The sequence below is a fragment of the Pagrus pagrus genome, assembly GCF_965226575.1.
Source record: "Pagrus pagrus genome assembly, chromosome: 12".
Classification (NCBI taxonomy): Eukaryota; Metazoa; Chordata; class Actinopteri; order Spariformes; family Sparidae; genus Pagrus; species Pagrus pagrus.
The window spans coordinates 24,391,443-24,414,253 of record NC_140196.1 but is presented as its reverse complement, the minus strand read 5'-3'; the positions used below and the strand labels follow the sequence as shown (position 1 = coordinate 24,414,253).

The window sequence follows — 22,811 nt, the reverse complement described above, 5'->3', positions numbered from 1 at the left end:
TGTCGATTTTAGAAACAGGGGGTTGATTTTAGGCACTCTGTTTTAGTGCTGTCACATGAATTAAACCAATTAGAGTGCCATCTCCCATTCCCTTTAAAAGCCAGGTGATCCTGCATCTGGCAGACTGCTATTTAAACTGCAGCACTTGTCTTCACTCAGGGACATGTATAGGGCCCTGGGCCAATTGACCCTCTGCCTCTGCCATCTTCCAATACTCTGTCCCATCAGCAACTCTGTTTTGCATATTAGCAAATGTACCGATGACAAGGAGGAGCATCAGGCAGGCCGGGTCATACAAATTACTACACATTCTCATACCTAAATGACTGAATAGGTCAATTGTTAGCATATCCCAAAACAACATACGTTACGTTCGCAAAACAACACAACTGTTGCAGCGTAAAAACACACATACAGGTCCGTCATATGGCCCAGTTTGGTTAGGTTTAGGTTTCGGCACTAAAAATACTTGGTTAGGTGGGTTAGGGTTAGAAAACATTGTGGTTTGTCACTTCTGTGACGTCATAACCATATGTTACCTAAGTTACTCACGTTATGCTATGTCTGTGACGTAACATCCCCTACGTATGATTAAGGGACCTCACCGTTGACTTCTGGTTTCACACTGGACACGAACAGAGGTCTCCAGAATGAAAGTCCTGTGTTTGTTTAACCGGATCATCTGTCCATCCCCAACCTCCCTATACGGACTTTTTGCTCTTTAAACTACTTCTTTTCACTTCATCCTTTGCAGCTGTGATGATGACTACAACCGCTAGAGGTTGGCGCCTAACAACAAACGTAAATAAGGGGCATAACAGGTTGCTTTCATTTTCAACATACAGTGTATGGTCGTCTTTCTGGTGAGGACAGACTCAAAAATGGTAATTCTGATTGATAGTGGATGGGATGCAGGTGGCTACTGAGTATTTTTGTCTGTTCATTTTGGAGAGAAAATGAGAAAACCAACAACAGGTTGTGAACTGATGCCCTGAATGTGTTTTTGCTGCAGTTTAGTCAGAAGCAGATTGAAGAGGACTGTGTGGTTGTTGTAGTTCTTATGCAAAGATGAAGATATTTGTGGAGATGGTGATTCTCGTGCACGGTGAGGAAACATTATTTCCACTGATCTGATCACCCCTTCCGTCCAGTGTAATGTCTTTATTCTGTATTTATTTCATCTGGCCTTCATTACCCTTTTTAATGTTACGCCCCTGGTCTAGGGGAACCCAAGACATAACATGATGTGTGTCTACCCATTCTTTTAACTCCCAAGAAAGCCTCCCAAACAAAGACAGAAGTCAGACTAGACACTGGTCTGGGTTGGAAGTGGAAGATTGGTGGAGAGAGGGAGATTGCAGTCAGCCGGCAGTTCAAAAAGGGCTCCCTTCCTCCCTCTGACCAATCCTGTGTCAATCAAGCTGAGCAAGCCAATCAGCAGGTCCAACCTGCTCTCAATCAGAAACTCTCTCTCTCTCAAACACACACACACACACACACACACACACACACACACACACTCAGAGAGAGACTGCTCACACACAACACGGAGGAGGAGAAACAGATCAGCAGCAAATACAAACACAATAATGACTCAGGGTCATAACATTACTGGATTACTGGAACATGCTATTGAGTTCATATTTGGTAACTGGTAAAAATGTCATGAACAATAACACATTACTTAGTCACAAACTAGTTTCCAGTGGCTTCTGTCAGAGGTGAGACAGACTGCAGGTGAGCTCAAGTCACCTGGTTGTTTCAAGTCTTAAACAAACTGTCTGAGTTTCCTCTGTTGGAACACTTTACATTATAAGAGAGGGATGGGACAGTGAGATCTTGAATTTTGAACAAAGCTCAATGCTGTAGATAAGGTCTAAGGTCAGTACCTTAGATACCAGTCAGAGCTCAGTACTTTAAATACAGGTAAAAGGTCAGCACTGTAGATACAGGTCAGAGGTCAAAGAGAACTACTATGATACAGATAAGAGGTTATAATTTTAGGTTCAGGTCTGAGGTCTTATTCTTTATGTTTCTGCTTCCAGGACCATGTTCAGACTTGTTCTTCTTCACCTGCTTTTTTACACACTGCTGATGCTTTGTCAGCTCTATGAAATGTCAGGTATGTGACTACTATGACACCTCCCATCATGCCAGTAGTTATCATCTTTACTCTGGGTACTGAAGAAAACTTCCAGGTTTTGTTACAGTAGTAAGAAAACGTCATTCAAACTCATGAGTGAAAACCATCTCTCCAAATAAACTTAACAAAGTCATATGGGTCACTGCATTTAGCTGCACACAGACATGTTCTTCTTCTGTGGTCCTAAACAGCAGCCTAACCTGAAGACAGTAAATGCTGCAGCCCTGACAGTCGTGTCCAGCAGCTTTATTAAATGTTCCTCCTTGACTTGTGCTCTGTCATCTGGGGGAATGCCTTTGGAAAACTTGAGATTGTTGAGAACAGAGCAGACATTTTCAAATATCTGTATTTTTAAACACTGTGCTAGGTATAAATTAAAAACTATTAAAAAAAAGTTAGAGAGTTTGTGTTGAGAAAGATCAGCTTTATAGAAATGACATGAGTGGATTTAGTGATGTTGCTAAAGAAACAATCATTTCTTTGATGAATGTTTCTGTATCAAACAGTTTTTGATTGATGAAAAATGTGTTTGAGATGATGCCTGGAACTCAAGTGCAAAACACACTGTTGATGAACCGCATGCATCAAAATTACCCTTTTTTTTCTTTGCTAAGTTGGTTGGTCGTCTCTGGTTGGTTGGTTGAACGACCTGCTAAAAGCTGGAGACCTCAGTCTGACCCTGAAAGAACCCAAAGTCACAGACACAGGAAGAAACATTTGCATTGGCTACAACAAGGACTTTGAGAGAATAGAAACTGAAAAGCAAAAAGTCAAAGGTCAGTATGAAGAAACATTTCAGAGGTCATTGTGTGTTGTCTCTGGTTGTTTGCGTGTGCCTGGTTGGTTGTTTGTCTCTGGTTGATTGGTTGTGTCTGGTTGGTTGTTTGTGTCTGGCTTCTTAGTTGTCTCTGGTTGGTTAGTTGATTGGTGCGTTGATTAGTTGGTTGTTAGTTATTGGTTTTCTCTGGATGGTTGGTAGTATCTGGTTGTTTGTTTGTTGCTGATTGGTTGGATGTCTGTGGTGGGTTGGTTTTCCCTGGTCGGTAGCCTCTCGTTGTTTGTTTGTCTCTAGTTGGATGGGTGATTATCTCTGTCTAACTGTCTTCTGTCTCCTCTGCAGAGAGAATCAAGATGGAAACAGCCGACAACAGGAACAGAAGCAGCTGCACTGATCCTACTCCTCTGATGCCTAACTTATCTGTTCGGATGGTTTGTTTGTCAATATTTTGATCTTATTTGACTAATCTGACTTTGGATCAGTATTGATCACAGTCAGCACCCTCCACTAACACTAGTGTCAAATACAAACTGTGAACCTGTTCTTACACCGGACAGCAAAGACAAATATCTCCAGAAAACAAATTACTGTCAATGATGAATTATTGTGATAAGACTGGTGTGTGACAACATCCTGTCATCCAGCTCACTGCTGGCATTTGTTCTCACAACAAACTGACAGATGTGTAGTGATGGTGTAACCCTCCCCTTCATATATTCTGACCTCCTTATAGGCACCAGGTTCTGTTTGGGTGTTTTCCATTCTGTTCTTTCTGCTTCCTCCCATCCTTGTTCCCTCATCCTCCATCCAGTGACCCAGAGATCCACCAAGGCCGTCATTAATCATCCAGGATGTTCCACTGGAAGAGGGAGGAACCACACCTGGATCCTATTAGACACTTCTTTGGTCACAGTCGTGTTACTGATTGATCAACTGTTAATGTTGAAATTTTAATATTAAAGTTACTACACAAGTTTTTCATGTTTGTTCTTTAAATGACAATGATTCATTGTGTGTGCTTTCTCTTCAGCCAAAAGGCTTCTATCTTCTTCTTGTTTTGTTCTCAATTAATCTTGGGATCCAAATATTTGTTTTATTATTAATTCTATATTATCACTCTGAGTCTAAACATTCAGCTGTCACACAACATTTCTCTTCTTTTTGCACATATGGGGCCTGTATCACAAAGGCAATTAGGTCTGGATGTCTTTGTGTGCTCTGGTCTCACTGAGTCTACAGCAGATATACTAATATAATTAGCATCAAACAATAATAAAGTGGGAGAGTCAGAAGAAGTTTTGCTCATGACCTCAATATTTCTACGATCATCAGAGCCCTCTGTTGAATAAATTCATGACAAACTGTACCAGGAGGCAGCTTTCATATTAAGTAACCTAATATACCATGTTGAGCTGCATGCAATTTAAAATTTGTTATTGAATTTTAGATCAGCCATGTGTCATACCCTGCTCCCTCAGTTCAGCAGCCAGTATACCCAGCCCCTCAAATGTTAACCTCATGGTAGAGGAACAGTCAGTTCCCACTTCTGTTCCCAGACTGGAAACAGTCAGTTCCCAGTCTGGGAACTATGAGCATTGAGCCAAAATTTGATGGCATCTAATATTCTATCCATGACACTGGCATCCGTAGCGCCACGCTGCAAGCAAGTCACTAAACCTGAGAAATCACACTGGTACTATTCATTGCAGGGGTTGTTTAGTTAGATTAAGTAATGCAGCCATGACTTGTGAGCACTCTAAGACCTTAAAATATTTTCTTTCTTTTTTAAAATAATAATTAAGGTTTAAAAAATGCAATAGCTGTGGGCTAGTCTGTGATACTGAAGGCTGCTGAGAGCCTACAGTATTGCTCTCTCTCCTCTGAAATATCCAGTTTTTTCCCCGATAATTTAAGTTTCAGTTTAAAAAAACGCACAATTCCTGAAAACCAGGCAAAGTGGAGCAGGGTAGTTTTTTAATTTATCCATAAGGGATGAACCAAATGATCTTAATAACACCATGGCCTTTCCTCTGGCGCCACCCTCAGGACAAACTTTATATCTTATGTCAAGTCATATTCAAAAATTCTTTTTTTTTTTATCTATCCAACATTTTTTCTTTTAATTTGCTGCATGTGTGTGATGATTTTTTGCTTGTCTTACAAACCCAAAGTTGTAATGCTTCAGTACTTAGAATAGCACATGTATAATATCCCACTGTGATCAGTCGCCTATGTAAGACAGCTCTGATTTACATATCAGACACAGTATTGTATGAACCTTACAATTAAAATCATGTGATTTGTAGATTAGATTTCTAAAGATCCTGTAACCCTTTGTTGATTACAGTTTGACATTAATAAAAAACAATGTGTGTGTTTTGACACACATATGTTGTTGACAATAAAGCTTAGGCTGCTCCATTCTGAAGTGCTTCCAACCTGCCTGGTGTGATATTCTTATTAAATGTCTGGAACAGGGACTGATGTCAAAGCTGTCAAATCAAAACAGTCAAGTGTAGAAAGTCAGATGCTGAAATATTTGTAGTTTCCAACAATGCCGTTTATTTGTTACTGTGATCTGCCTGATATGCAGGGCAGATATACATGTACTTTGCCTTCAGATGCAGCAAAACGTCTTCCTATCTCTCACATTTACACACAATGAAGAACACAGGTAATTCTTCACAATTACTTTATTTTCTCACAGAGCTATGTGTTGGATATTGAGTGTCATGTGACTTACTGTGACTAGCCTGAGCTTTTTTTGATACCCTTTGTTGTGACTACAAATCTGACCACCTCAAGACAGAGACATATCCAGCTAAATTAACAATCCATCTCGTGCAGATTTACATGACCAGCAGTTATTTAACAGTTGAGGGTTTACTTTTATATGCTTACTGATGACATACAGCTCTAAGGGTGTGCTCCCAAATAAATTCTATAATTTGTAACTGACAGAAGATTTTGTAATGTTCTGAAAAACACAGCAAAGGTTTCAGTTTTTGCAAATGTGATCACGATAGAGTACTGTACATCATTTCAACAGTTAACAGTTTGAGACCAAACCCTCCTGATTTCACCACGACTCCTTTGTCCCAGTTGTGTGCTAATGCTTTACACACCAACAAATGATAAATATTTTTGTGTTGTAACAAAAAATAAAGCTTCAATTATTTAGAGGAAATGGTTTATAGTGTGATAATTACATGCTACTGTAGTCCTCATTATATCAGAACACTCAAGCTACCTCACCCAGGATGAGTTTATCTGCTCTCAGTACATTTGAGTGTCCTGAATACGACCAGGGTTTTATTGTGCATGTAAACACCCTCAGTGGAACAATTGTTAAACCAGCTGTAGACACAAGCAGTGGATTCAACAGGCTCTGTGCAAATTAACTCTAAGCTTTTCACACAGCTCCACACTCTCAATTGTAGTCTACTTTGTCACAGACTGCACCCTACATCTCCTCACATGCGACAGCACATACTGTAGCTCGGCATCCTCAGAGTAAGAAACATCATAAGCACAAACCTGGGCTAACTGCAAGCCTCAGCATCACACCTCAGTTGAGCAAAGCCATGTCTTATTGGTGCAGATCACAAGCACAACCAGGTGACAATCAAATGAATCAACTTAGCATACATTTATATTGAGGCTTTCAGGCTTTCATAAATGAGACAAGAAGCATAACGTGGCCATCTTCTGCTGCTTGAAGTCACATCTGCAGATATGCAACACAGCAACTTCTGCACATTCTTTGCTAGGTTCGAGGGATGCAAACTGCCACGATCAAGACAAAACACCAATCAGTTCCTCCTCATCATTGTCCACAACACCTTCTGACGGACTGTCGCAGGGGGCCATGATCCCCAGGCCCAGCTCTGCCAGCATCTCACAGCTCATGTCAGTTGTCACCATAATCTTAGTCTCCAGGCGGTTACACAGAGTCCGGTAGGAGGGCAGAGGATATCCCATCTCTCTCAAGTACTCGTAGCCTTTCGTGCCAACTGCACCGCGGATCTTTTGTGCCTTCAGGATGGTCTCTGGTGACCAGACGGCCCGGCGGGAGCGTTTGGTGAGGGACAGTGCTCGAATCTGGTCTTCGTACAGAAAGTTGTGGAGACCCTTCTCGATACGGTCGAGCCGATACAGACGCTTCTTCATCTCCTCTGCCTGACAGAGACAGAAGAAGGAGAAAGTTTATTACGGCTAGTGTAATAATATAACAATAACAATATCAACTCCTTTATTATAGTAATGGTATATTGGTGCCAAAATGCAGCACAATGTCCCTTCAAAGTGAAAATAAGAAAAACAAAGAAACAAAGTCAATTGCTGAAAGAGACACCAGCAGCCTTCTTACCTCCTTCTGTAGCCTTGCTGTGTGCTGCATCTCCTGCTCCAGCTGTTTTTTGAGGACTTGACACTGTGTGCAGGGCTGCTGGTCCTCAGCAGTCCTGTCTGCATCCTCCTCCTCCATGCCAGGCAAAGGGTTGCGTCTGGCATAACCATGATCCCCGAAAGTCAGCTCCTTCTCCACTACAGACACAAAGCAATGTTAAACTAGAATTGTATTTCCTGGTAGGAATCTGGTGTGCTTTACGTGTACCTGAACTCACAGGCATTACATGGTTTGGCATTGTAAATATTTTAAATTACGTATGCCTTACCTGACCTGTAAATACAGTATGTTTCTTTTTTATAACGCTGACATTATAGTCTTAAAAGTGTTACGAGCAATCTGCAAAACCTAGTAAACAATTTCACTTTAGGTGGGGACATAGAGCAAGCTACTGGAAATGCAATGTCTAATTGCTTTTATCTAAAAATGACACAATTCAAAATATAGATGTTTTAATAATGTTTTGACCCCTATAGGACAGAAAAACGCAATAAATAGAGCTACACGACCACAGCAACTTATTAAGATGTTATTGCGAACATATTACAGAACAGTTGCCTACTTAACTGACATAACCAATGATTACCTGCTTCGCATGACTGATACCAATACTGTTTGTATCTTAAAAATAAGTTCCTAACTTGTAGTTGATGCACACCTGAAGGTAAGAAAGGCCTAGATGTAGTGAGCAAAGATAGATGATTTAATATTCCATGGCTCTAATAACATGTTTGTGTTAAAACTCAGAGACTTTCTCCCTCCTCTCTGAACTCTTGTGTTGGATATTGGCAGATCACAAACCAACTTTAAAAGGTGCATACCACCAACTACTATATCTGAGTTTGAAGATGCTGAGCTTGATAAGTCAATGAAAGCAATAACAGTTTACTGTTAAAGAGGTAACCAGAAAATATTCACATTTAAGAGGCTGCAATCAGAGAATTTTGACTTTTTTTCTTGAAGAAATACTCAAACTGATAGATTATCTTAATAGTTGCCGATCAGTTTAATTGTTGACAACAATTCATGTAATCGAGTTTGGCCTATCGAAAATGATCAGTGCCACATAGTCTACTACAACAGTGCCTGGAAAGAACTACCTCTGGAGCAGGGACTTTCAGGTCACAGGTACTATATATGGTATAATACATGTAACACTCAGCTGCATCTAATATCAACATACAAGACAAACTAGAGACCACTTTGCGATAGGATAATACCAGCCGCAACACCTGTCACATGTTGATGTTTTGACCCATGAGTACTCAGTAGTCCTTACTACATGATTACATGAGAAATCCTACTCAGTACTCAGCAGTTGGATCACACGCATCCTCGTGATCAGCATTCACTTTGACTACACATCTGTAAAGTTTTGTGACTGCATCTTCTACGGTTGTGACACTATTTGGTTGACAATATCAGTCGACAGACAGACAGACAGCCATATAAACACCTTGTTCCCACTGCAATAGGTGTCTCTGGGACTACATTTTGCCATGACAACACATAAACACACACCCAGACTCACAAGGTGAAAACAATACCAGCTCCGCTGTCGCCACTGATAAATATTCAAGAAGCAATTCTGTTGCATATTTAGTTACCTGGTTCAGCTTTCATGGGCAGCAAGATGAATGGAGTGGTGACTGCAGGGTAAGGGGGGTCCCCGATACTGAACAGAGTGGGGATGGCATTGGGCTTCAGCTTCTTTCCTCCAGCTGAAGACCTCGCTATCTCCTCAAACTGGCTCTCTTCAAAATGGTCCTTTGGCAAAAAGGGACAGGGATAAGACATACATTTTATCCAAACAATTATACAGTTACAAGCAAACACAAGAGAGAACAGCATGCATACAATGAGTGCAAATTTCAACGACAAGCAACTGAAGGATAATGTACCTATAAGCAATAAATACGACTGATCACTTTATGTTTGCATGCATTGCCTTTTCCAGTTTAACTTTCGGTTTTCTGTCGGACTGATGCATCCTCTCTGTGTGAGTGCTCTAAAAACTAGAGTCGGATTCACAACAGTAATGACAGTCCCTGTGTAAAACTAACTTACCTGACACAGTCTGGAGTGAGGAGTTGGTTCGAAGTCACGTCGAGAGTTCACCACCCACTTCTTCTTTCGGGAAGGGTCTTTGGGGAACCTAAACAGCTGTTTACCTGTGCTGGTTGAATTGGAGCAGTTCGGAGCGGAGCAGCCACCCATTGCTGTAGTTAAAATAAATTGCAAAGCTAGCTAAATTTAACTTCAGCAAACGTCAGGATAGCTTGGCTGGCAGTGAAGCTCAGCTCAGGAGGATTTTAAATCATTATTTATAACTACTTACGCGGTGTAATAGCAAGAAAAAAATACATTAGCATTAAAATCTAACTCGTTGAAACCAGAGTGTTGTCCTGCAGACTTTTCAATCCTATTTCATAGATACAATTTAAAATACTTTATCAAAGACAAAATGTTTCTGACTTTGTTTGAGCCAAAATGGCGCACTTCACCTCGACAGTTAAGTATAGTGACGTATTGTTTATATGTGTCTATCGGAAATGCCTGTTTGAATATTTTACTAAAAAGCAGAAAGTCAAACAGAGAAGTCAAATTAAAATAAAATGTACACATTTTCCGATTAATATATCATACTCCTTAACTGTGAGTATGTTGTGCATGCATTAAGCGGCGAACGTATTTTATTTGTGCGCAGGTAATTGCCCGACTAGTATGTCTGTTTTGTCACAGGACCCCGAGAAGCACGTTGAAATGTTTACGGTGGAGGCGCTGTGAGCCGTGGACCCGAACAACTGCAAATAAATAAATTACCAACTGTCAAAGTAATTACCGACTGTATTAAAAGTATATAACAATAAGCAACGAGCAAGGGCTCCGCATAGAGCAGCTGACAATGAAACCCATTGCCAGATAGTTAGCTAAGCTAGCGAGTTTTCCGGTTAGCGCTAGCCGTCTGCAACTGTACAAAACGTGTCAGGCGCGAACAAGAGCTGTTTGTTCCCACACATTAACATTGAGAGAAACATGGCATCCTCTCTGGTAGTCCCAGTTATTGATGTTCAGAATGATAATTTCAAAGAGCTTTGGCCTGCAATGGTACTGGCCATTAAAACGTCCTCATTCGTAGCACTGGACACGGTAAGTGCAGATGTGTGTGTGTGTGTGTCTGCACCAGAGTTAAATTGACTCTGGCCCCCTTTATCAACTGTCATTAATGAGTGGTAATAACTTTGTTGTTTCTGTTGTTGTGGCATGTATTTATCATCTTTTTAAGACGAATACTATTTGCCCTTCCTTCTCTCCCAAGCACATTCCCCAATCCTTACTCCATACACTGACCTGTCTAGTTTTAGCCCTCCATTTTACAAATCCCAAATTATGCAAACATAAGCCTCTATATCACTCTTTTGTTTTGTTAGATGATTTCACCAGTTTAAATGAGCATTAAGATGTCAATGTGTTGTTCTAGGAGCTGAGTGGTCTTGGGAACAGGAAATCGTTGCTGGCTGAGTAAGTAAAAACACATATTAACCTGAAACAGTATCCGCATCAGCAGGTTGACATGCACGATGCCAAGGCTGTAAAATGTGCCCATGAGTTATGGCTTCTCTTACTGCTTATTGATGTTTGTGTTTCTGAAGTTAGTCCTGACCTCTGCTATCATGTTTCAGATCTATAGAGGACAGATACAAAGCAATCTGCCATGCAGCTCGCTCCCGCTCCATCCTCTCCCTGGGTTTTGCCTGTTACAAGAAACTGGACAACAAGGTACGACAAGATGATGCCTTCTCCAATTGCATCAAACTCTGGACAAACTTGCCATATACTGCATATGAAATATCATATAATTCGATGACATACTGTGGCAGAAGAATGCCAATTAGGTAGTTCTCACACAGACCTGAATGATTTACGATTTCCCACATCAGCATCAGTTTAATGTATTTATAAAGATAATTTTCCACTTAAACGTCTTTGATAGCACATGTGTTTAATCATGAAGTTTATTCTCTGCCTTCTCCTCCTTTCACAGGCTGCAGACACATACCTGGTCCAGGTGTATAACCTCACCCTGCTATGTTCAGAGGAGTACATCATAGAGCCACAGTCAGTCCAGTTCCTGGTACAGCATGGATTTGACTTTAACAAGCAGTACGCCCATGGAATCCCTTACTGCAAGGGCAACAATAAGGTGGTGATACTTACATGCTGCTCTGTGTTCTGAGCCTTGTCCAGAACCTACCGTGCTCTCTATTGTACCTCTCTTTACTCCTCTGTTACATCCATCTGTCCTTTCATGCAACTTTGACATCTTTGTTCTTCTCCCTCCTCCTTCTTTGTCAGGGAGGATCAGACGACAGAGGAGTCAACATCCGAGCCTTATTCACTGAACTGCTGCGTGCGAAGAAACCCCTGGTGCTCCACAACGGTCTCATAGACATGGCCTTCCTTTACCAGGTACCACAAAAAGATTAAGTCTGCTGTTCAGTTTATTTCTTTCTCTGTTTGCAATGTGATTAACTCAGAAGAGTTTGTGTTTCCATTACTTACTAGTTAAGTTTAGAGCTACAACTGTTCAATCATCAATTTTTTCAAGTATTTTTAAGGAATAATGCCAAAAGTTCTTGTTTTTTTGTTTTTCAGCTTTTCCAATTTGAGGATTTGCTGCTTAAGTTTATTTTTTATAGAATTGTGAACTAAATATATTTGGGTTCTGGACAGAAAAAAAACCAAAACAAACACTTGATGGCATAACCAAGGTCTAGGTTGAAAATGGGAGGGGCAATTTTCTTTTTTTTCTTAATTAATGAATCAGTTTTAATCACCCTGGTTGTTATCTAGTTATTTAGCAAGTTCACTAAACAATAAAGATTCAAGCTTTCTAATGGTCTGTGTCAAGTTTTTTAAAAACACAGCGTACTCCATGTCAAAACTCCTCTTTATATAATTCATGATTTGTATGAGCTTTTGAACAGCGTTCCTTTCTCACAGCATGCTGCCACCTAAATGACGTTTTTTTTCAATGAGATTGATTTTGTCTTTTTCCACCAGAGTTTTTATGCTCATCTGCCTGAGCGCTTGGCTACCTTCACAGCCGACCTGTCCGAGATGTTTCCTGCTGGCATCTACGACACCAAATACGTCACTGAATTTGAACTGCGGCTCAGTGCCTCGTATCTGGAGTACGCCTTCAAGAAATGGTAAGTATCGGTTCATATTCCAGTATAGACACACACAGCAGAAACACACTATTGTCTTCCTGCAGTCATTAATGGCATAACTGTTGACATTGGCCAGACCAACAGTTCTTGCAAATGATTCATTATAACATTTAAATTTAGTGTAAATACTGATTTCATTGTTGAAAAAGTGTGTGTGTGTGTGTGTGTGTGTGGGAAAGGAATCGGAGGATATTGACATTTCATTTAAACTAGCGTTTCCATGTGGTATTACTGTTTACTGTTATGCAACATGGCTACTGCTAGCATCCTAACTACTGTCCAAGTCTGAACTTGACCAAAATGTTGTGTATAGATTGATAAATGCACTTTTTGCATATTGTAGCTTATTGTGCCTTTTTGAAATAACAGTTTCAAAATAACTTTTGAACAGAAAAGCTACAAATTTGCCACTTTCCTTGAACCTTGAACCTTTTTTTTTTTGGGATTGTTTTTATGTCTGTGATTAAGCTATTTGTCCATTTCAATCATAATGCTCAGATGTCACAATGTAAGAAAATGATGGATGTGGAAGAGCAGAGCAGAATGATGTTTCCTCTGTGTCATTGTTGTGTCAATGTTGTAAGTGTTTGTTTTAAATAGTCATCAGGTCTTTCTGATCCCTCATATTATGTCTTCATCCTTCCAGTAAGCTGGATAACAGTCGCAGTGTGACCTCTGAGAGTAGTGGGCCTCATGTTCATGTAGAGTTCTGTCAGTATACCGGTCACATGTCCAGCTATGTGGACTACAGAGTGTGTCCAGATGTGGCCATTCCACAGGGACAGACCGACATCTGCCAGCGCTTCTCTGTGAGTTTCAACTTTTTTCCTTTTTTTTAATTCCCTTTTCACTCAGCAGAATCTTTCAGTTAGTATTAAAATTTAATTGAACTTGTACTTTAATTGAGGTTTTAGTGCCTAAACTGAAGGTACAGCTCTTTTTACTTGTTGTGTTTTTCACTGCTTTTGTTAGAACAGACAAAGCAAATAGATGCAATGTGTTTGTGAGTCTTATCTTTATTAACTACTCTATCTTTCTGTATGTGTTTGTCTGACAGGCGTTTGGCTGGTGTCTGAATGGCACCCAGTGTTCATTATCCCATGACACTGACTTAATCATCCTCCAGGACGAGAAAGGCATGGGGGATAAGAGAAAAAGGAGGAAGAGACAGAGAGAGAAGAAGAGAGGCAAGGCAGCAGAGGGCTCTTCCATCTTTGACGGTGCCCCTGAAAACAAAATACCCCATATGGAGGTTGATATGGAAGAAACACCAGATGAGCAGAAAAAGGCTGAGCCATGCCTGGAAACTGTGCCTCACATGGACAGTGAAGGGAACACCCAACAGATTGAAGGAGAGAACATAAAAAAAGTCAGCGAGGGAAATGGACTGTGTGAGGACATTGCAGACTTAAAAAAATCTGAAACAACCGCCACAGCTGATGACGACGCAAACTCAAAAACCAACACAGACAATGCAGATAGCAGAACAGAAGACGGAGGGAGAGAAAAGTTTGACCACCCATCTAAGACTGACGACCAGAAGAAGAAGGCTGACACAGGAACACACAGGGCAGGGTTCGATGCCTTCATGACAGGATACATCTTTGCCTACTCATGTACCGTCATCAAAAAGGACGGAGTCGGTGGTGTAGAGGAGAAGGAGCACCAGAAGGAGGAGGAGCAGTCCTGGCTTCCTACCTGTCTCAATAAGGTCTACCTCAGTGGCAAGGCAGCTCCTCTCAACGTGGTTAAAAGCACCTTCTCTAAATCATCCAAAGCCCACGTGCAGAAGATGGAGATGGTGTGGGGAGGAAGAATGTAGTGTGCATACGCAAACATTCATGGTCCCCGCAGGATGAATATTGATGATTTTGGTGATTCTGTGATTTTTTTTCCTGTACTGCCACCATTGGGTTGACATTTTTATTTTTTATTGAAATATCTAGACAACAATTGGATAAATTGTCATGACAAATGGTAGAGATGCTCATGTCCCCTCAGGGTGAATTTGAAAAACTTTGGTGATTCACTTACATTTCTTTTAGCGCCATCATCAGGTCAAAGTTTTTATTTGTCCATTGCTTTGGTTTATTACCAAATACCTGCAAAACTAATGATATTCCAGTCAGCCTCAGCTGTTCTTTGTGTTCTGCACTAATTAGCAAATATTATCATGTCAACACACTAACCTAAGATGCTGAACATACTAAACAGTATCGTGTTAGCAGTGTCACTGTGAGCATCCTAGCATGCTTACATTAGCAGTTTGCTCAACACACTGGCATGCATTAGTAGAGTCTCGCAGAGCTGCTAGCCTGGCTGTACAATCTTTGTCCTACTGCTGGTTTGTGTTTACCATCCTCAAAGACCCACCAGCATGGCGGGGAATGGTCAGTTTATGTTCATGGCAAAAATGTCAGTGACAGTGTAGACAATCTAGGGAGATAAAAGTCATTTTTCATCACTTTGCTCTGTTTCTTAATCTCCCATCTTGTTTTATTTGTATAGCAGTCCTCTGTGGAAAACTGTGTGATTTTGAAACCCGCAATAAACTGCAATGCAGAGGCATCCGTTCTAATTTAGTATTACTAAAGTTTCTCTGGAAGCAGCCAAAGTGAGATGGTGTTTGATATGCATTGATCCCGCAGTTCAGATTTTGTAACATCAGCTTTTTCTGACGTTATCTTTGGAAAATAACCTAACACTCTTTGACAGTGTTTGTTTTGTCTTTATGTACACAGTTTGAATTTATGGGCAAAGGTATGTTGTTACTGCAAATCATACTGTAGAATGGCTGTGTGTTGTGGGCTGTATAAATTAGTTAAAAGAAAGTGTATAGACTTCTTAAATCGGGAGTTCCAATTATTAAAATATGTTTTGAGAATGCTGCTGTCTCTTGTTTGTTATTAAAGAAGTAATTGTGAACTCCAGGAAATACTCAGTAGGTAATGAGAGACTACTCAGTAACTACTCACATTTTTGCGTACCTTATTGTAAAGTGCTGACACCGGTTTCTATGCTTTTATAGCACAGAATGACCATAACATACTACCACATTCTTGAATAACATTGGTAACAGTGCTTTAGATTACAGCCTCTATATCCCGTAGTTACCACGTAACTAAACATAACAACGGGGGACTTTCTCTTACTGTGTAACTACAGTGAACAATATGAGACTAGTTTGTTTTGATTTTGTCAGAAGGGTATGTTCAACACACAAGAGTTGTGATTCATATCTAGTGTTTCGTCTTGTGTTCCATTTGTATTCACCTCAGAGGATAAACAGGCCCTGCAGTGAGCTGAAACAAGGTAGGCTTGCACTTTGAGGAGCTGTACTGCTTGTCGAACACGCTTCACAGGAAGAAGACTTTCATATGACTTCAGTATCGTCAACATGTGGTTATACTAAAACACGAGTGACATATAGGGTGGGTGGCCATAAATGAGCATCCAGTAATGAAGTCTGCTGAGGTGAGACAGTCTAAAGATGCTGAAAATATCCATGACAATAGAGTGTCCCCTGGATATTTATTGCTGGATATGTACCCCCTAGTTCATTTAAGTACCTCAAGTTTAATTTGCTTGTGTGACATAAAATCACATCAGATGTAGGCTATTGAGTGATGCAGAGGTCATCACTCTATCTTGCCTGAAACATTCAAATAATGGAATAGGTACCTAGTAGTAAACAAATAACTACAGTATAAATTATTTTTAAAATCTTAAAGTAAATAAACAAACTGTTTCTTTTCATGACTGAACTGAATAAGCAAACAGACCTTAAAGGACAAAACAAGTTCATACTGCTTTACTTTGTTTATATGTGGCGGACCCTGCCACCTTTCTAGCTTCAAACAGTGTACTGGGGACCTTATTTTTATTCTGATGAGTTTATTCTGTTATTGAAAAAATAATATATTTCTGAGTTTATATTATTACCTCATCAATATTGTAAATATTAAAATTCTGAGTTGAATTTTTTCAGCAAAATGACATAAATGTAAATGTACCTACATTTCCTCACTGAAAACTTTGAAACTGTAGTCTTGTAGAAACTGATGCAGAAATTGACCGATATGTCATAACACTGTCCTACAGAGGGGGGCAGTGTTGCGACATGATCTGGATGCTGTCCGCTGTCGTACAACACAAAGAAGAAGACATGCTCCGGTGTAGTGACAGTCCACTGACCTGTCTGTGCGTTGCTGTGCGGTTTCTTCCAAGCTGGCGCCGCTAAATCCAGCGCTTTGTAGCTTGTTCATCATCCTTTTTTAACAACAGCCAAATGAACCATAAATCCCCGACAGAGAACAACAGCTGATACTCTCGCACACAGACATGGCAGACGATGAAATAGACTACAACATCGTGTTTCCAGATGCAGGCATATCGGGTGAGCATCATTTCATTGTGCTGTGTGTTCATGCCCTCAGCTAGCTTAGCGTAGACGCTAACGATATCCTATTAGGAAGCCGTGAAAATTGCCATTCCGCTGAGCGTTAGCCTAGCATGCTAGCTTAGTTTAGCTTAGCTTTGCTGTGACAGCGTCGGTAACGTGCTGTTTCATCGTCTGGTTTGTTTTCAGAGAGACACTGGCAGGGGACAAAGGAGCCAGTTGTGATCCTGTTGGGCTGGGCTGGCTGCAAAGACAAACACCTCTCCAAATACAGCTCCATCTACAATGAACAGGTTGGGATTAAAAATAAAGTTCATTTTAAATATTCTCACAAAACATTCTGCTTATACTGTTTTTGTGGCATCATTGGAGTCGTGTATGCACCTCACAACAACTCATGAATCTACTTTTTTTTATGGTGCATTTCTTTTTTCTCTTCATGTTTAGGGATGTGTCACCATCCGCTACACAGCTCCCCTGAAGACCGTCTTCATCTCTGAGTCTTTCGGCTACAAGGAGCTGAGCAGCACGGCCCTTAAATTACTGGAGATCCTCTATGACTACGAGGTGGAGAACAGCCCCATTTTCTTTCACATATTCAGCAACGGTGGCTTCATGCTGTACCGTTACATTGCAGAGTTGTTGCGCAGTGATAAGCAGTTCAGCTCCCTGTGCGTGGTCGGCGCCGTCGTGGACAGCGCCCCGGGCAGCGGGAATGTTCGCGGGGCCCTGCGTGCACTGAGGGCCACCCTGGGGCCCAAAATAAGTCCTGTGTTAAGATACGTCCTCTTAGCTCTTTTTGCAGTGACTGTTTTCCTGTTGCGAGTCGTGCTGTACCCCTTGACCAAGTACGTCCACAAGAACCACTATGACGCGGTGCAGGAGAGGCCGCCCGCCTGGCCGCATTTCTTCATGTTCTCCAGAGACGACCAGGTGATCAGGCACCGAGATGTCGAGGTCTTTGTGGGGAGCCTGAAGCAGAAAGGCGTCCCAGTGGACTCTTTTGATTTTGGTACCAGTCCTCATGTTGGTCATTTCCGGGATTTTCCCGAGGAGTATGCTCTTAAGTGCCGCGATTTCCTGGTTGGTTGTATGAAGGACTCTGAAGGGACTGAGATGAAGAAAAGACATAGGGTTCAGAATCAGTGAAACTTGGTGGGAAACTCACAAGGTTTTGCTAACCCTCTGTTAACCCTCTTATCCAGATTTTGAAGAGAGGTGAAGAAAAGCAGACAGCTGAGTTCAGATCTGAAAATCGGTTAGAGAATGAGGCAAGAATTTGTTGTAAGACAGCAGGAATTTGAGCTGAACTAGAGCAAGATCTTGCCGCTGTTTTCCGTCCCAGTGCAGATAATGGGAAGGTTCCACACATTTGGTCTAGGTGTACTGCACTTACTCCATGTCTGAAAACCAGCCATATGAAACTCTGTAATTCACATGCCGCTAAAGTGTGTGGCACAAAGGCCTAATCCTGCCTACTCAAATGTTTTTGCAACAGTCATAAACCATATGTAAAAATAACAATACAAACTATTACTATACACTGGAACATAAAATCCTTTAGGATAATTTAAATGGTATTTAATATTGCTGTGAAATGTGATGCATTGTAGATTAGTAGTAGTGATTCTAACACTGAGGGTATTGGAAAATAATAATCTGTTTCTTCTATTTATAAAATTTACAACGTATTTATGGTTTTAATCTCAATTTGTAATGAAAATGAGATCTGAAGGGTGCTTAAAATGAAGGCAACTGACAAAATTAAAAAGATAAATCACAATGTTTTTGTTTTTTGTAATATAAAGGTCTCAAAAATGTTTGCCTTAAACAGTAAATGCCTTTTTCAATAGTGTTTTTTGGTCCAGAAATTGTAGAATGACCAGCCCTAACATGTGATACACATGATTTAGTTCAAGGAAAAAGGTGATTGACAATGAATGTATATGTCCAGCACAACTATTGTGTTCTTTCTAACTGATGTGCCTTCAATAAATCAGAATGCTCAAAGGAAAGTTTATCTGCGTGTTTATTTCGGATGATTACAAATGCTTTGGATTTGCCATAAATGATTTCAAACAAGACTGGCTGCTACATTTGCATTAATTTGTTAGATTGGCTGTCTTGATGGTTTTGTGTCTTATCAAGCAAGAAACTCTGACAGACCTTCCACCACAAGCCACAGGAGGAACTGCTGATAGTAATACTAATGCTCTGTACATTAGCCATGTTGTAACTGCTGCCAAGTTGATAAACACGGCACTGTAGGCCTACAGTACATGTTGTTGTAGGCCCAGTTTAATGTGCAACATCATTCATACAATGTAGTAGGGGGTTTGGCTCTGAAAAACTTTGAAACCCCCTGGATTATCCAACTGAAAGAAAATAATGACCAATTGTTTTTATAATCGATTAATAGTTTGTCATTTTCAAGCCAAACTGCTGAACATTTGCTGGTTCCAGCTACTTAAATGAAAAAAATTGCTGCTTTTGGTTGTCAGTGATAGTAATTGAAGAGTCTTTGGGTTTTAGACTGTTCCTTGGTCAAAAGTAGTAATATGGAGACATCACTTTGGGCCCAAAATGTGCAGTTTTCATACTTTTTGACATTTTATAGACTACCTGATTAATTGTGAAAATGATCAGCAGATTATTCGATACCGAAAGTGATCATTAGTTGCCTTAGATTAAAGATGGCTCCCAAACAAAGTGAAATTGTCCCTTGCAGCAGGGGTATAAAAAGTGTCTTTCCTGCAGTGTATCCAACACAAAACACAGTGATACTGGTCTGCAATTGTAAGTTTATATTTTATTTTACAATGTAAAGTGAAAGTGAGTCCTGCTTTTATTGTTCCTTTACAATACAGAACCATGGACAGGGTGTAGCAGAGACAAAGCATTTCTTTAATTGGGGAAAGTTTACAGGAAGGATCTTTCTTTTATGTGTTGTGGAGGCTGTTTTATTTTAACTTCAGTTGATCTCCTGACCTTGTTCCTCTGCTGATAACCCGAGGGACTCACTTTGTGTACGCAATAAACGTGATCACCAGAGGGCTCACTGAACAAAAGACATCACAGGACAAGGTGCCTGTGCGATCTCATACCCAGAGGCAGATAAAGTGCAGCCATTTCCCCTCCACTCTCGTCATGAGACATCAGGGACTGTTTGAAGAGCGTGGCTCTGAATTGGTCCAGCAGGGATGGTTATTGAATGTCTACGACATGTCAGATTTGACATTTGGAAGAGCGAGTGGTTGGCATTTGTCTGTGCGCCAGGCCTGGCCCTGGCACTTCATGTATCATGTAGAGCTGCTCGGAGGAAAGGGAGAAAGAGGAAAGTTTACATATCGGCACAGACAGATGAACATCGCTTACTGGAGTGCACATGAGACAGACGGCTCTGATCCTGCTGCTGCATTGTTTCAGTGACGTAGGAAGTACTCAACGGTCGTCCTGTTCACTCTGAATCAAAGTGCTACACAAGTACTGTTGTCTATGATGTGGCTTTATCTTTTACTGATTTACATTAAGGAAGGAAGGAGGGAAGGAAACACGTGCAACAGACTGTATTACTTTGACCTAAAAAATGTGGATGTTTCATGTGATTGGGGAAAAACAGAATCACACTCAGACAGTACTGGTACAAGTATTCAGATGCTTTACTTGAGTGAGGGTTTAGTGAAATACTACAATGTAAAATACTACTCTCCTTGGAAATGGACATATTGTGTGTATTGTATCATTGGATTATTAAATAAACTGCATTTCAATATACTTACTGGCCAAAGTGGTGCAAATTTTCAGATTAAGATGTTCTTGACTGACATGGCCTTAGCTAAGTAAAGTATTTCCGATTACTGTACAAGATTTACAGTGAAGTTATACAGCATCACAATGTCAGAAAAACAACAACAAATAGTTTTCACATTACTGCAATATACTGACTACACAACGTACACTGCACTAAACGATACATCACCATACTACAGAGTATCCTATAGTGAAAGAACAAACAATCATTACAAATAAATTGTTCATTCAATCATTTTAACTGCTTTATATACGAGTTGGTCGTTTAATCTATAACAATGCATCATGTTACACACTGATTATATGCTAATACATAAAATCCGCAAATGAAAGATGGGTCATGGACTTATATAGCACTTTTCTGATTGTACCAACCACTTAAAGCATTTTACAACACAAGTCAACATTCAACCACTCACACACACATCCCCACAGTGGTAGCAGTGGCTATCATGCAATGCACCACCTGTCCATCAGGAGCAGGAACCATTCATATGCTCTCACACACTGGTGGAAGAACCACTGGGAACAATTTGGGTTCTCACCCAGGGACACTTGGACATGTAGACTGCAGGGCCCAGGGATCGAACCACTGACCTTCTGATTGGTGGACGACTGCTCCTCCTGAGCCACATCAAGTAACTTGTATCAGTTAAATAAGTGCAGTGGTACATAAAGTTAAATGTAGTCTGTAATGTAGTGGAGTAAGTAAGTACAAAGTGGGATTAAAATGAAACATTTTAGTAAAGTACCTCGCATTGTACTCAAGCTGATTATTTCAGTAAGTATACTTACTTTCAACCTCTGCGTCCACTGTAGGTTACTGCATTGTATCATTGCTACCTCCATAGAAATTTCCAATGGCAGACATTTTGATTAGATGGAATAGGGAAAGCACAGGTGCATTGTTTAACATAACTTGCACATTTGGAAGGCATGCAGCTGTCATTAAACCTGTGATAACCATCTTATACACTGGCATATTATCACCTTTTAAACTCGCAGTTATGGAGCAATCATTCATTATGAATGGTGTTTTTGTCCACCAATATTAGCTCTGTTTTTGGTCTCTTCTGAGGGAATTTTCCGGCTCTTTAGCAGCTAAATGCTTGAACATGTTCACCAGCCAGTCTCTAACTGTGTCTGTGTGCTGTTTGGTGCTAAGCAGGTATATATAGCTATAGCAACTCCCATTATACATTTTGAATAAAATTTGGTTGATTCCTGACACTGAGCCCTACATCATCCACGAAGCAAATACAAATATGACATTTCATCCATACAGTGACAGTAATATTCCTGAAGAGGGCAGCATTGACTCAAAGTTCCCATCATGCAACGTCTGAGGCCTCAACTGAGCATCCAGCCGACTGCGATCGGGTTCAGCAGCGGATGTTTTATTCAGTGTTCTTGAGGGATAAAGGCTGTGAAACGTTACCTTCAGAGGGTGTCTCTGTGCATGTTAGCACAGCTTTTAAATGGGAAAAAGTGAAAGGTTTTGTTGGTTTTATTTGTGCACCAGGAAATAACATCTTCATATTCAGAATGCTGGGGTTACTCAAGTAAATACCAACATTAGGTTTCCTAAAATCTTATAATTTTTCTGACATTACAGACGACACTCAGGGGAAAGAGAAGAAAGCATTATCTCAGAGCGAAGACAGAAAGAGTCTTTTCCAGTTAAGGATGGGAGATAAAGGCGGGAGAAAAGCTGAGAATAGATGGGCGGGAAGAGGACGTCATAACACCCCCCTCTCAGAAACGCACTGAAAGAAGAAATTACCCCATGGAAGTTAATGAAGTCTCACAAGTTGATGAGGGGAAAATTGCGGCGAAGAGGGGTCAGCGCTTTCTCTTTAGCCTTTCCCTCTTCCACGGAAAATGGCTGCGGTCAAGATCCATACTTTTAGAGGACGCGGAGCACTCCAACGCAGAGATGGAGTGAAAGAGATGGGAGGGGGGGCACCAAGATTAATGGTATTAAGTGGTAGCACTTGGCAATGCGGTAACATATCGTCTATGTTCTCTATTCCACACTG

At 40.6% G+C, this 22,811-nt stretch overlaps 3 protein-coding genes across 4 annotated transcripts; 2 read left to right on the top strand and 1 right to left on the bottom strand.

Moving 5' to 3' along the window:
• Positions 1–5,596: 5,596 nt before the first annotated feature.
• Positions 5,597–9,896, bottom strand: LOC311266386 (uncharacterized protein). 2 transcript variants are annotated; one of them, XM_084368735.1, is made up of 5 exons: positions 9,668–9,896; positions 9,397–9,548; positions 8,937–9,096; positions 7,291–7,466; positions 5,597–7,100 (listed from the first exon to the last, which is right to left on the bottom strand). In XM_084368735.1, exons 1-5 carry the CDS (start codon positions 9,699–9,701, stop codon positions 6,717–6,719), a joined length of 906 nt encoding a protein of 301 aa, XP_084224861.1. In that variant the 5' UTR covers positions 9,702–9,896; the 3' UTR covers positions 5,597–6,716. The 2 variants fall into 2 exon arrangements, with proteins under 2 accessions (XP_084224861.1, XP_084224862.1); XM_084368736.1 differs by having other exon boundaries at positions 9,397–9,895.
• Positions 9,897–10,063: 167 nt separating this feature from the next.
• Positions 10,064–15,449, top strand: toe1 (target of EGR1, exonuclease). Its single transcript, XM_084369994.1, has 8 exons — positions 10,064–10,479; positions 10,811–10,851; positions 11,013–11,109; positions 11,375–11,533; positions 11,686–11,799; positions 12,394–12,542; positions 13,210–13,372; positions 13,621–15,449. The coding sequence occupies exons 1-8, from the start codon at positions 10,366–10,368 to the stop codon at positions 14,383–14,385; spliced, it is 1,602 nt and encodes a 533-aa protein (XP_084226120.1). The 5' UTR covers positions 10,064–10,365; the 3' UTR covers positions 14,386–15,449.
• Positions 15,450–16,724: 1,275 nt separating this feature from the next.
• On the top strand, positions 16,725–18,977 carry tmem53 (transmembrane protein 53). The gene is made up of 3 exons (XM_084368966.1): positions 16,725–16,959; positions 17,152–17,255; positions 17,410–18,977. The coding sequence occupies exons 1-3, from the start codon at positions 16,905–16,907 to the stop codon at positions 18,109–18,111; spliced, it is 861 nt and encodes a 286-aa protein (XP_084225092.1). The 5' UTR covers positions 16,725–16,904; the 3' UTR covers positions 18,112–18,977.
• Positions 18,978–22,811: the final 3,834 nt, after the last annotated feature.